The sequence below is a fragment of the Manis javanica genome, chromosome 8 (assembly GCF_040802235.1).
Source record: "Manis javanica isolate MJ-LG chromosome 8, MJ_LKY, whole genome shotgun sequence".
NCBI lineage: Eukaryota > Metazoa > Chordata > Mammalia > Pholidota > Manidae > Manis > Manis javanica.
In genome coordinates this window covers 5,512,805-5,527,339 of record NC_133163.1, presented here as the reverse complement: position 1 = coordinate 5,527,339, position 14,535 = coordinate 5,512,805, and the positions used below count along the sequence as shown (strand labels likewise).

General features: G+C 42.3%; 1 protein-coding gene across 7 annotated transcripts in view; it reads left to right on the top strand.

Annotated features, from left to right (window-relative positions):
* The window catches only part of EML1 (EMAP like 1), a 173,406-nt gene that overhangs the window by 120,480 nt on the left and 38,391 nt on the right, over positions 1-14,535 (top strand). For all 7 annotated transcript variants that reach the window (XM_017656620.3, XM_017656618.3, XM_017656617.3 and 4 more), the window contains exon 4: positions 8,755-8,889. In XM_017656620.3, coding sequence (XP_017512109.3) covers positions 8,755-8,889 — 135 coding nt within the window. The remainder of the gene's footprint in view (positions 1-8,754; positions 8,890-14,535) is intronic.

Here is a 14,535-nt window from a genome sequence, read left to right as displayed (position 1 = left end):
TCAGGAAATGTGAGGCCTCCAACTTTGTTCTTCTTCAAGATTGTTTTGGCTGTTAGTGGTCACTTGTGATTCCTTATGAATTTTAGGAGTTTTTTTCTATTTCTGCAAAAAGTGCCATTGGGATTTTAATAGAGATTGAATTAAGTATATAGACTTTGGATAGTATAGACATTTTAACAATATTAGGTTTTCCAATCCATGACCGTGGACATGTTTCCATTTGTTTATGTCTTCCCTGATTTCTTTCAACAGTGTTTTATAGTTTTTTGTGTCCAAGTCTTTCACCTCCTTGGGTAAGTTTCTTCCTAAGTATTTTATGCTTTTTGATGCTATAGCAAGTGGGACTGTTTTCTTAATTTTCTTATTGTATTGATCATTGTTAGTGTATAGAAATGCAGCTAATTTTTGTGTGATTTTTGTTTCTTGCAATTTTGCTGAAATTGTTTATTAGTTTAATTTTTTTGTGTGTGGAACCTTCAGGGTTTTCTACATAACAGGTAATATCATCTGCAGAAAGAGATCATTTTACTTCCATTTATCCAATTTGATGCTTCCTATTTCTTTCTCTTGTCTGATTGCTCTGGCTAAGATATCCAATACTGTGTTGTGTTGCATAGTAGTGGTGAAAGTGTGTCTCCTTGCATTGTTCCTGATCTTAGAGGAACAGCTTTTAGTCTTTCATCATTGGATATGATGTTAGTTGTGGGCTTTTCACATATGGCTTTTGTTCTGTTGAGGTAGTTTCCTTCTATTTCCAATTTATTAAGTTTTTTTAACATGAAAGAATGCTAAATTTTGTCGGGTGCCTTTTCTGTGTCAGTTGAGATGACTATATAGTATTTGTCATTCACTCTGTTAATGTGGTGTATTATAGTAACTGATTTTCTTATGTTAAACCATCCTTGCATGCCAGGTATAAATTCCACTTGGTCATGGTGTATACAGTAGTCCCCCCTTATCCACAGTTTCACTTTCCAGTGTCAGTTACCTGTAGTCAACCATGGTCTGAAAGCAGATGATCTTCCTTCTGACACCAAAAGGTCAGAAGGTAGTATCAGAAGGTCAGTAGTAGCCTAATGCTGTGTCCTAATGCCTATGTCATTTGCCTCACTTCATCTTATCACATAGTCATTTTCTTTCTCACATCGTCACAAGAAAAAGAGTACAGTATAGTAAAATATACTATACTGAGAGAGAGACCACATTCACATACTTTTATTATAGCATATTGTTATAATTGTTCTATTGTATTATTACTGTTGTTAATCTCTTACTGTGCCTAATTTATAAATTAAATTTTATATGTTTGTATTATAAATTAACCTTACATATATATGTATCATTTTTATATGTATAGGAAGAAATACCATTTTTGTATGTCTAGGGAAAAAACATAGTATGTATAGGGTTCAGTACTATCTGTGGTTTCAGGCATCCCCTGGGGGTCTTGGAACTTATTCTCCACAGATAAGGGGGGACTACTGTAATCCTTTTAATGTGCTGTTGAATGTGGTTTGATAGTATTTTGAGGAGAGTTTTGCATCACTGTTCATTGGGGATATTGGTCTGTAGTTTTTCTTGTGGTTTTGGTACCAGAGTAATGCAGGCCTCATAAAATGAGATTGGAAGTATTTCCCACTTTAATTCTTGAGACAAGTTTGAGCAGGATTGGTACCGATTCTTCTCTAAATGTTTGGTAGAATTCTTCAGTGATGCCATCTGGTCATATGTTTTCTTTGTTGGGCAATTTTTTATTACTGCTTTAATTTCCTTATAGTTACTGGTCTGCTCAGAGTTTTTATTTCTTCATGATTCAGTCCTCCTAGGTTATATGGTTCTAATTTGTCCATCTCCTCTACCTAGATCATATAGTAGTATCATATAGTCCTTTTTATTTATGTGACATCAGTTGTGATGTCCCCTCTTTCATTTCTAGTTGTAGTTATTTGAGTCTTCTCTCTTTTTCTTAGTCTAGCTGAGGATTTGTCAATTTTGTTTATCTTTAAAGAAAAGTTTATGGTTTTATTGATTTTTTTCTATTTTTCTATTCTGTTTCATTTATCTGTGCTCTAATCTTTATTATCTCCTCACTTTTGTTAACTTTTGTTTTAATTTGTTCTTTTTCTAGTCTCTGAGGTATTAAGTTAGATTGTGATTTGAGATCTTTCTTACTAAACTCTTTACTCTGTAAAAGTACTCTTAGTACTGCTTTCTCTGCATCCTGTAAGTTTTAGTATACTTTCCTTTCTTTTTCATCTGTTTCCAGATATTTTCTAAATTCTGTTGTGATTTCTTCTTTGTCCCCATTGGTTTTTCAAGAGTGTGGTGTTTAATTTCAAGAATGACTTTTAAATTAACAAATCATTAATGAAAAAATGAGATTTTTTTTCCTTTCTTATTTGAAGAAAATAGAATTTTTAACATTCATGTCTTTTTATATGTTTGGAATTTAAGTAAAAGAAAAAATTTTCTCAGACCAAAAAAAGTAAAAATTTAAATGTAGATAATATAATTTCTAGCTTTCAGTTCATTTCATGAGCATTTATGTCCAGCATTCTTGCTGTTTGATTTTGTAGAAATCTGTATGTTTGGTCCAAAGGAACTTTAATGTGGTGTAATATTGCCCTTTACTTAATAGACTGTGTATGATTTTCTTAGGCCTCATGGGATTAATTGGCATGACTGTTGGAATTCCTGGTAAATTGTGTTTTGAGTTCTAGTGTTTGAAACATTTATTCAGGACAGGATGCAACTAGGGAATAAGATTCCCAAAATTGACTGCAGGAGTAAGACTGTACTATAGAATATGATTGATGCTTTCCACAGGGTGTGCAAAAGCACCGAGGCATTCATGGGTACTTCAGGCCCTCTTTTAGTCAGGGATGATGGTAGAAATCACTTTTTAATGATAATAAAGCCCACTAAGTGTGGGTTTTTAATACCATTATCACTGATCTTAGAAGTGTCTCTCAAGGCAGATGTTATTGTCTCTAACTTTGTGCTCAGAGAGGTGACGTGGCACTCAGAGACCCCACGGCTGCAGAGGAGGGAACATGGGTTCAAACCCAGGTTTATCTGGGTCCAGAGCTAAAGCTCCTTTCTCTATGCAAGGCTGCTCCCCACAGAGATTTCCAGGTCAGCACTTAGATCTACTCATAAAAAATGCTCGATATAATTACCTCTTGGAAATCATCCCCGTCTGCCCCATCCTGTCTGTGTCGTGCTGGTCAGAGTTCTGAGATGGTCCCATGAGTGCTGAGGAGCAACAGTCCACAGTGAGCATGGCTCCAAGTGGAGATTTCCAGCGGGTTGCAAGTCTGAGAGACAGAACTGCCCGTTGAAGAGGGACCGCCGGGGCTGAACTCCCAGTGCAGTGAGCAGAGCCCTGGGCCTTCCCCCCAAGTTCCAGTCACATTATGAAAGGGCTCACGGTTAGTGATTACTCTCAGCAATATTATCTTCGGAGGAAAGGAAGGAGAGAAGGGAGGGAGGTTATCTGTAGCCATATTGTGTGTGTGTGTGTGTGTACATGTATATGTATTAGCATTTAAACAGTGACCTTTCTTCCAGAAGTATTCTAAGGCCTCTCTAGACCTTTTTCTTAGCTTACAGAATAATCAGCTTGATTCCCCCATAAACTATTGTGCAGTAGCCCACTACAAATACATGGTTTTGTGAATTGAGTGCCCAAGACTGGTTTTCAGAGTCAAGTGTAGTGATTTATTTATATGTTTCTCTGGCTTTTATGGGCTCCCATGGATGGGAGCTCCCATCCATTTGAAAGTTGGAAATCTAAACAGTAGCTTCGAATTGTTATTCCATGGTAAAGTCCATGCAGACCTCTCATTAAGAGAGAATTCTGAATAAGAAAGAAGCAAGCTGGGCATTCCGAATATTAGGATTAAAACAATTTCTAAGCCATTTCAAATACGTTTACAATCATGTAGGAATTTTTCCATAGTCAGAGTTCCAAATGAGCCGAGATGGGGCATCTGTGGTGTATGGATGGGTATATGTTTGTTTTCTTGTCTCTGGAGTGTTTTCTGCCTGGTGCTTACGAACAAAATCCCCTTTGGAAATATGCCAACACCCAGCGGTTGTGCTTTGTGTTGCCAATTAAGACTTTGATTGGGGGCTTGATTTGGAATCCTTGGGAAAAGCTTTGTTTCCATTAGTCAGGGGAAAAAAGGCAGAAAATCCGGGGAAGACATTGTAGGTCATACCTTGCTCAGTGGGGATGCCAAAGCTGACAATAGGATAGATTTCCACTGACTCAAAACAGAGACAATCACTCATTCTTTCTGCTCCTGAATAGGATTTTACAATAGGGTAGAGCTGTGAGAAGAGAGATCAAAAGAACAAAACTGGTACAAAAAGAGAGCATTGTTGAAAAAAATGCTGTGTTCCAGGTGTAAGATAGGATGGTAAACATCTCTTGCTTCCAAAAAGACAGCTGGCAGTCCTCCAGGAAAATAGTTACACTTGTTAGAAAGACAGCATTTGTAAATGCACCAGTCAGTGTGTGATACCTAACACAGTTTCAAGAGTAGAGAAACAAAATCTGATTTAGCATTTTAAAAATTATCTCCAATTTATTTCTTTATCATTCATAGCCACTGAAACCTAGGTGTTAGATTCATGCAAAACAGAGATGGAAGTGCCCTGCTCTTGAGCAGGGGGCGATGAGTTGGCACCTGCCCGTCTGGTGGAAGTGATGCGTAGCTGATGGGCTCAGGTAGTTGGCTTCATGTGTGATCTGTCAGATTCATTAGGAGATGACTTGGTTTCTGCTACAAAGCTATGTCTTTAGACACTGGAAGGTAGGAATACTTCTTAAATATCGAAGTGAGGGATCTCAGCCTGTCAGAATTATCTCATGATGTCAGGACAAATGTCAGGTTGGCCCTGGTCGCTCGTTGACTCACCAGCGCCCATCACGGCATCCAGTGTTCAGTCAGTGCCTAATAAGTATTTGTTGAGGGGATAATTGTTTTAATCCAGTGTTCATCACTCCAGCTGCCGTTGCAAATGGCATCACCGTCTGGTCATGCCTCAGAGCTACCTGTCAGATGTCTGTTTGTCCAGTTGTGTTTGGGCCCTTCGTGCTGAATTTTGGAAAGCCGGTTCTTGATTCTAATCCATAATGAAAGAAAGATGTAACTGTAGCTTATAATGCTTAGAGTTACTATCCAACCACAGGAAGGAAGATGGTCACTTCTGGTCACCCATCTTCATTCCAGAAATTTTATTATGTCCTAAAGTTAAATTGGCAAAACCCATTGAATGCCTAAGTAATGCAATGTAAAGAACCGTAATATTTTCACAACTTAGAAGGTGTTTGGTTTGGGAATGGCGGGTAGAAGAGGGAGCTATCGCGCATCTCTTACAAGCTTTACTTTACAATAAGGAGCATTATTTTCTGCTTTCTGTTTGGCGGGGCCGTCACTTCTTTGATAGTCCCCGCTGGTGGTTTAAGGAGGCTTCTCATTCTCACAGTGAGGGCTACAGCTCCACACCCTCTGACGGCCCCTGCTCCGGAGAATGTCTTGTCTTCAGGCTTTATTTTCTGTCCTTCACTTTGAGTCCCAGTAAATCCTCTTTAATTCATAAGAGCTCTTGGCTCTCAATGGAAAATGTCTTGCTCATTCTGTGTATACAACAATAGTAGATTTTTTTAAAAGCTTAACATTTTAATGCAAATGTGTGAATGATATCTTGAAAGAGCTGTGATGGATTATATCCAAGTCTGTACGTGCAAACAACAATGTTTTTCCATTTTGGTGTGCGAAGTGTTCTGTGGTTGACTGAAGCTCACCAAAGTGTTCTCCGGTACTTATATTATCATGCTCCCGTTTGTGCTGCTTTGTTTCTGTGCCCTTCTGTGTAGATGAAACAGGTCTGTGAACCTTCTCAGTGCATGCGAACTGAATAGAGCAACACCCAGGTGAGGGCACTTGGATTTATTTAGTAACCATAGCTGCTTCTCCCATGGTTTTACCTCCCTTTTAACACAATAGCTTAGAGGCTTTCTTCAGTGCATCCCATTGATCAAGCCTCAAATCACATAACTGTATTAATTATTGATGTTTGTTGGACTTCTAGATCTTCAGCAGGTCCTCAAAACTAGTATGTTTTAGTGTCTCACAAATTGCAGACGCTCAATTAGGAAGCCCAGTAGTTGGAGCTAGGGGTTAAGTTACCTCAGGCAAGTCACTTTCTCTCTGAATTTGTTTCCTCGTCTGTAAAATGAGGATAATGAGAGTTCTGCAGGGGACTGATGAGACTTAAATAATCTATGTAAAATGTAAAATTCTTAACACAGATTTGTGACCTGTTGCTGTGCTGCTGTCCCACGACTGATGTATCCCCTATCAACTCTTTTAGCCACCAGGTTGAGTGTTAATTATTAGGAAATTGGTTAATGTTTGCTAAAATTGATTAATAGAAATGGTTTTTCAGCTCTTAAAGGGTGCCTTATGCAAGTCTTTAAATTGCCTTGAACTTGCGGTGAACTCCCACAAGGACACTGTAGAGGCCACGCTCTGGGCCCCCAGCTGCTGGGCAGAATGCCCCAGCGCCTTGGTCTGGATGCTTGGCAGAGACATCCTGCTATGTGAAATTAGCTTGGTGTTTTCATCATTGGAAGCTCTTGAACTTTGAGTGCAAAAGTTTCTATAGTTTTTAGACTTAAGTTCCAAATTTCAGAAATGTAATGTTCTCCTAAGATCTGTAATTTCCTTGTTCCCAAATTGAGCATTCTGAAAATTCACATTTTGACCTTAAGGCATGCCCATGTAGAAGCCAGCTGTAAAATTCTGGTGCTGTAAACTCAAAGCTTCGGTTACCAAGAAGTCTCTGCAGAAATGTATTCCCATCAGCATGATTATGGTCACTGTATGCTTGCTCACTCGGAGAGTGGGATGGTTTTGCCAATGCTGATGCACCATGCAGTTTTTTTTAATTTGCTCAGAGATTATCTGCTGAACCATTGGAAGTTACAAAGGGGAAAGGCCTGAAAGTTACAAAGGGGAAAGGCCTGAAAGTTAGCCCAAAAGGAGGGGGAAGACAGCAGGGAAAGGAAGCCGTGACACTGGAAGGAGCAGACAGCAGGGGCCTGCTGGGCGGAATTTCATTAGGGGGGAGTGAGAGCTCTCAAAGTCAGCAGGGAGCATTAGTCTTGCTGCCCCCATGTACCCCTGGTTAAAAAGGGGCTCTGGCTTCCCCTCCCCTGGGGCTGCACTCACTGGAGCCCCTGAGACTGTCCCTGGCGGTGCCCGCCTCTCCCCTGCCCCCTCTCCAGGCCTCCTGCACCCTCGGTCCTCTGCCTGGCTCTCCTGGGCCTAACTGCCCCCCATATGCCGGGTTTCTCTACCTCCCCAGACTCCCTGGCTGTCCCCCTACCAATGCCTTCAGAGATGCGACTTTCCCTGGAAAGGCTTTGCACGCTGGTCTTCTCTCCTTCCTCACAAGGTCATCCCTCCACGCCGCGGTCTGCTGACCGCCACCTGGGCAGGGCCTGCTGTGAGCCACCCAACAGGGTGCAGACTTGTCCGGCTGCCCACCCACACCTGCACTGCCCACCCACACCTGCACTCCGTGCTCCGGGCGAGACCCCCGCATCCGCCCCCTTCTGCGGCCCTGCCCCCGCAGGGCATGCCAGCACTCTCTTGCCTTCTTTCTTACAGAGCAGATGCCAAATTAAAGCACCGAGTCTCTTCCCGTGACAGGGTCAGAGTGTGACATTTATTTATTGGTTTATCTCATTCTTTCATCTAACATATTTATCAAGCTTCTGTACTGGCTCTGCCTGAATGCATTTGCACCCAAATGCTAGGTGAGACAGGATCTCAAGAAACACATGGCATAAGGATGCAGATAAAAACCACAGGGACTCCTAGAACGCACTACGTGCCCCAGGAGGGAAGCCCCTGCACCTGCGGTTACCCTCCTGCCTGTGAGTTACCTGTGTACACAGCACCGAGTGTATCCTGTTTCCCAGGACAGGCTCTTTCCTCCTGTGTAGTTACAACACAGTCAAGCCTTCATTTCCTGTCTTCGACATTCACCATCTTCAGGAAGTCCTCCCAGGCATCCCTCACCAGGCCTCCAAGCACTCTGGCCCCTCGGGTTATACAGAAGGAAGTAGGTGCTTGCACAGGCCACCTCTGAACAAAGGCATCTGACCCAGGTGGTGGGGCGTTTCTGTCATTACCTGTGGCATCCAGTTTGTCTTTGACCCACATGTGCCTTTAGACTAGAGCTCTTCAGTGTCAGCACTATCGATGTTTGGGGCCGTATCATTTTTGTGGGGCTGTCCTGGGCATCGTAAGGTGACCCATTGGATGCCAGTAGCAACCCTTTCCCCAAGTTATGACAACCCAGAATGCCTGCAGACATTGCCAAGTGTCCCCCCTGGCTGGGCACCACCGGCCTAGACTGCGTCTGCCCAGGCTGAGGTCACGTCCCCCTCAGAGCCTGGAATGCTCTCACACAGCACTTTTGGGGAGCTTTCCTTTCACTTTCCCCTGGGACTTTGCACTAATTGCCACAGTGACAAAGGCGGTGAGCAGAGGCACTGATTCCAAGTGACATTCTGAAAAGTCTTCTGATCTCTGAAGCTAGGAGTTCAGAACCAGTCTATCATTTAAATAGCCACATGGAAATGGGATTTTTGTGTGTATATACTTCTACTCTCAGCAATAAAATAAAATCCCTATGTTGAGGATTTCATTGTCATTTACATCTCACTTTTAGTACCATCAAGAGGACCAGCTCTTCTGAACGAGTGTCTCCCGGTGGTCGGCGGGAAAGCTACGGGGATTCCAAAGGGAACCGGAATCGTACGGGATCCACCAGCAGTTCCTCCAGCGGCAAAAAGAACAGCGAAAGGTAAGGGGCACCTTCTCCGCTGGCATCTGCGGGTGCTGCGCACAGAGCCGGGAGGCAGCTGCCAGGCGCAGCTCACACCAGCTGCCGTCCAGGTAGACGTTATTACTTGAACTCCTTGCACTTTCATTCTGACGGAAGTAATTTCTGAGAATTTGCTTAGTACTTAGTAGATGGAATTTGGGGAGCCATTCAGAGTTTCCATACGGAGCACTTTATATTTCTAGTACATTCTGCAACCATTTAAAAATTCATGTGAATAGATAGTTTCAGTTTGTCAACAGTATTTTCTAGGACAGACTAGGTAAAAAGTCGTAGTTTTATGATTTGTCTGAAACTATTTTTAATATGAAATAGGGGACCGTTTTTTTTCTGGTTTCATGAAATACACTTACTTCTAATTTTAAAATTTTCTTTGAGGTTCGTTTTATAATGGATTATGATAAATATCAATGAGATTAATAGTACAATCTTATTAGTAAAAGCTAGTGTTCGACATTTAGTAGCTGTTTTATGTTTAAAAATGTATTATGTATTTGAGATCAGTTTCTCTGTGAGTATCTACCCGATGTAGTTTATTCTCTCTTTTTTAAACATTGTGCTTTATTTTATCCTCTGTATTAAGCAAGACTTAGGAAGGCATTTCAGCTTCACAGGCTAAACACGTTGTCTTTTTTCCCCCAAGAAGGATTAGTCATAAAGCAATCAACTGCAACCCACAGGCTGTAAAAATTCCAAGTCTGTAAATCCATTCCAATTCAGTCTTGTAAAGGAAGTTTAACTCTTTTACAGTTTATTCCTAGAAGAGATTTTTGTAGAATCGATGCAGTGCAGTTGCATCTCTCATCTGTAGGAGGTCACGCCCATAGTCGATTAACCATCTCAAAGCCACTGATGTGGGGTCTGTCCCCTCATTCAGACTCTCAGTGCTTCTTATCAGAAGGTTGTGCTAATGGAGTGATAATACTTGGAAATAAGGGCAAGTAGCCCCAATGGCAGCCATGTGTGAGAAGGTGGGAGAAGCGGTGCGGCCCGCAGGCCTATCTGAGTTCAGGGTAAGCTTGAGGGTGACCGGACATGTCTGGATCTTGGCAGTTCTTAAAAGCTTGGCTCCTTCTCTGCACATCTGATCTTTATTAAGAATTCCCAAAAAAGAGTCTGCATTGTGCAGGCTACAGATCCGCTGTATCTTTTAAATTCTGTGGCTTTGATAAATGCACCAGGTAAATATTTCCATGAAAGATACTTACAAAGAGTTTTTTTTTTTTAATGCCACAGTAGGAAATTTTGATTTAGAAATAAGGGACTGGGAAAATTCACTAATAATTTTCTAAAAATAATTCAAGCAACTAAGCATGTCCATTTAAATGTACGTTCTCATTAGAACCCAGGAATCACTGAGGCAGCACAGTACTGAACTAGTCGAGCTGCTCACACCTAAGGAGCTTCAGAGAGAACGTTCTGGCCTTCTCTCAGGCAATTACTGGTACCGACAGACACTGTTAGGGGCCAGTAAGAACAGCAGCAGCAGTGACTCAGACAGAAAGAAGCCGCAGCTAAGAAGCGAAAGAGGTGAAGGTCAAGTTGGTGTTTCAGTTCCCACCTGACCCCTTTCCTCTTTGGGAGAGGAGGTGGTCCACTGTAGTCCCTCCTGTAAACCTGGCATCCAGTGTCCGAGATAGCGTGGCCCCTCCCACTCACTCCCCGGGATCTGTCCACGGTTCCAGGATGCTGCCTGACATTTTAAAAGAGTGTCCTTGTTTGGTTATAGGCAACAAGACATAATGGAGGGGCACATGCTCTGGACAGAAAGAAAGACCTGGATTTGTAAATCCACGCTGCCACTAAACTTCTCAGAGCTTCCGTTTTTCCCTGTGTGAATTAGGGATTTTATGCCTAATTGCTTGAACCCTGTCAGTGAGCTGGCTGGCAGGACAGCATCCGGCCGGTGCTTGGCATTCGGTAATGGGCATCACCACTGTGGCGGTCGTTATAAACTGAGACCTGAGCAGAGGAAAATTGTTTCTAAGGCTTCCCAAATTCTTTATTCTAAAAATAACGATTTTTATTTTCCTCATTTGTAAGATGAGGGTGTTCAAGAACGTCTGAAGTTACTGGTCTTTTTTCCAGTCAGACACACGTTAACTTACACTCATGTGAGTAAGGCCATCCTGTGAGTGCGACCTGGATCCCAGCACAGGTAAAGGTGGTTGGGAGGAAGTGAAGAGTTTTGCCTGCTCGTGGCTCTTGCAGTGGGCAACGCCACCCCAGGACGAGCTGGGCTGCAGACCGCGGGTGCCTCCCAGGAAAGCCCATCAGAAAGCGAGTGAGCGGGAGTGACAGCGCGGAGGGATCCTGCCGCTCTGTCCTGCTGTGGAGAAGCAAGCCGTCCTCACACAGCAGTGCTCTGACCGTATCAGGCACAGCCTGTGCGCTGTCAGCTCACCGTCACCACGCACCATATGCACAGCTGTCTCTAGCACATCTGGCACTTGTGCAAAAATTAGGACAAGGCTCTTCTTACTCATGGAAAACAATTCCACACCAGCATACATATTTCTCAGTGACAGTACAGCAAATATAAATCTGGTCCATATAAACTGTGCATTTCTTACTGCTGAACATAAAGTTAAGAGTGTTTTTGAGGTCCTAACCATTCACATTTTCCAAGGTATCCTACTTTATTTAAAAATAATGACATGTTTTGCTTTCATAGAAACTATTCTTTGTAAGAGTCTCACTCTTCTTTCTCCTGTAGCTCATTTTCTTTGGAAATGGTCACTAGGTTTGACAGTCGTTTTGTAACATTGTTAACTTTTCTGCTAGAATGTTTAACATTTTAAAATACTTTGCTGTAACAAGCCACAACATTTTAACAGTACTTAATCTTTGCACCGAGAAAACTTCCGAAAGAACAAAAGCCGCATGTGGCAATGTAATATTTACTTTATGTATTGTTGATGGTAAATAAACAATTACATAGGGATTCTTGTCATAGTGAAGTGCGTATTAAATTTAAATAGGAAATAATACTTTGATGAACGCCCTGCTCCTGCACCATCTAATGTAGCCAGCATACTAATCCAGTAGGGAAATTTTTAATTTTAAAGAAGTATTTTATATCAGACAGAAAGATAGCTACTCTTTAGAATGTACAGTTTATGTGAGCTGTTGCTAGACTGATAGAGGGTCTCAAATATGAAACTGGCTCCCCTTTGTAATTCTGACCAGAATGAGGTATATCACCTTTGCACACAAGATACTTAGCTTCCATCAAAAGTTGTCGGGCTGCTTTTGTTAGGACAAGAAATGTTTCAGTCATCTGCTGGAAACCGTGTTGTAACACACATGTAAGTTGCCATCTCTGGAATTAACACACGTAAAAATACTTTCAAAATAATGACCATTTCTACCACCTGCAGGTTTTCCCTCAGATGCCCTTTTGTCGTGTACAACCTGGATACCTGTGCTGGCCGCTCCACCCAGACTGCCAGGCCCAGAGCCCCGAGCTGGACGCTGAGCTTCAGCCCTCCTGACGCTCTAGCGCATAGTGATGTAGGCTTTTGACTGACACGTCAAGGTCCCAAGGCTCACGCTTGTTTTTCTCTTGCTTCAGCAGCGCTGGTGGTGCAGCCGATCTCTCAGTCCTCAGCCCGGGGTCCGAGTCCCTCTTCTCCTGCCTCCTCATCCTCCCTCGGGCCCCGATACCCACACCTCCCCAGCACCGGCTCACTTGTCCCCACCAAGATTATTTTCTTTTCTGAGGTAGTTTATTCTACAAGTAACATGTATTGTAGGAAATTCCCAAGTATAAAAAAGAGAAAATGAAAATCACCTACAATCTCCCCACTCAGAGAACTCAGCCAGCGTTTTATACATTTCCATCTAGTGTTAGTCTTCATTTTTAGGGTGTTGAGGTGTGTGTGGTGTATGACTTTGACCTCAGTTATATTCTTCTGCATATGTTTGTAATCTTTTTCATTTGAAATATAATGTGAGTGTGTCTTTGTGGCAGTAAATATACTATTACCATGTCGTTTCAGATGTGGATCATCATTTTTCTAGGTGAACGTACTTTAGTTGGTCATTTAGTTTCCAACACAGTTGTTCTAATCCAGTGAGACCAGCCCGACATCTAGAACAAGGCCTGGCACATAGTAGGACTCCACACGCATTTGTCTAGTGAACCTTTTTGCCTCAAGCAGTATAATAAGAAAGGTTTAAACCATGGGGCCTTAGTAAAGCCACAGCAGTTTTCATCCCAGCCATGACCACTTTTTATTGTTACTTCCTCTCTTTGGGGGTTTCCTCAGTGCCAGTAAATAGTACCTACCTCCCAGGCCCTGTAAGGGTCACATAAGGTCATGTACGCAGAGGCCTTAGCACACACTTGCTGCTGTGGGCACTGCACAAGGGGAGCTTTGGTCCTCACCAACTCAGTCCCGAAGTGCCGGCCCTGGTGTTTACACCCCTTCGCTCGCCCACACCCCAGCCTGGAAGCGCCTCTCTTTGGGACATTTCAGGACTCCTCAGCTCCCCTCTCTGCCCTCACCCCAACCTGTAAAAGGGAGGAATCAGAAATTCTGGACATTTTTATCACCTTACTCATTCACTTCCACAGTGCTGCTTAACTCCATGAGCACCAACTGCAGCAGAACACGGTGTAAGGTGGGAAATCGAAGGGAGATCCATTCTTCTCAACAAACAGTAACACAAACTGAAAAGCGCCAGTTTCCTGAACTTCCAAAGGACTCAGCACAGTGAGAAATAAGGCAGTTAACTCAACAGAAAAATGGCTAGAGTTTGAACAGTTTCAGTGAGAAAAAAACACAAATAGCCAATTAACTAATGAAAAGACCAAACTCAGTCATAAAGAAATGCCAGTCTAAGTAAGAAGATAGCAAATTTAGAAAAATCTTTTTATTGTATTATAAAATAAAACACAGGTACAAAAAACCCATACAAACAAATGCACAGCTTAATGAATTACACCTTCTGGCTCTTAGTAAATGGAGAGGGGAGGTTTTCCCTTCTCCTAAGTGACTTGTGTGTGTGTCACTGGCAATTTGGCAGGGAAGAGGATGTTGGACACGTTTGGAGGAATTCTAGCTAATCCTTCAAGCCCCAGCTCCAGCGGTGCCCCCTCTGAAAAGCCTACCCTGCCCCTCTGGCCTGAGGTCTTGCCTTGCAGATTGCTTTGTACCCGCTCATTAACTTGATCTGTAACTGTAACCCCGCCCCACTTGTGTCATTTGTTTGCACAGTGCCTGTCACACAATAACTGCTTAATAAGTATTTGTGGAATGAATGAAAGGATGTATAAATTTAACCATAGTCTTTGAAGAACTATGTAAACAGCACCACCTATTGGTAGATGATTTTAACGGTACAATTTAGATTCTGAAACATGATTTTGTCCTAGAAATTAGGCAACTTAAATTAAACATCATTTTTTATTTTCTTTTCACTGAAAAGATCATTTCATTCTTTAAGCCATGGAGTCATTTATCTTTTATTAAGCTTGAAACTAATAAGTGCTAATCTTTATGTTGGTTTGATTTTGAGGCTGTTCAGTGAAAGGCCTAAAAATACATGGTGATTCCTGTCAGTGAAATTAGGAGGAATAGGGAAGTAATACTATGTATCGGG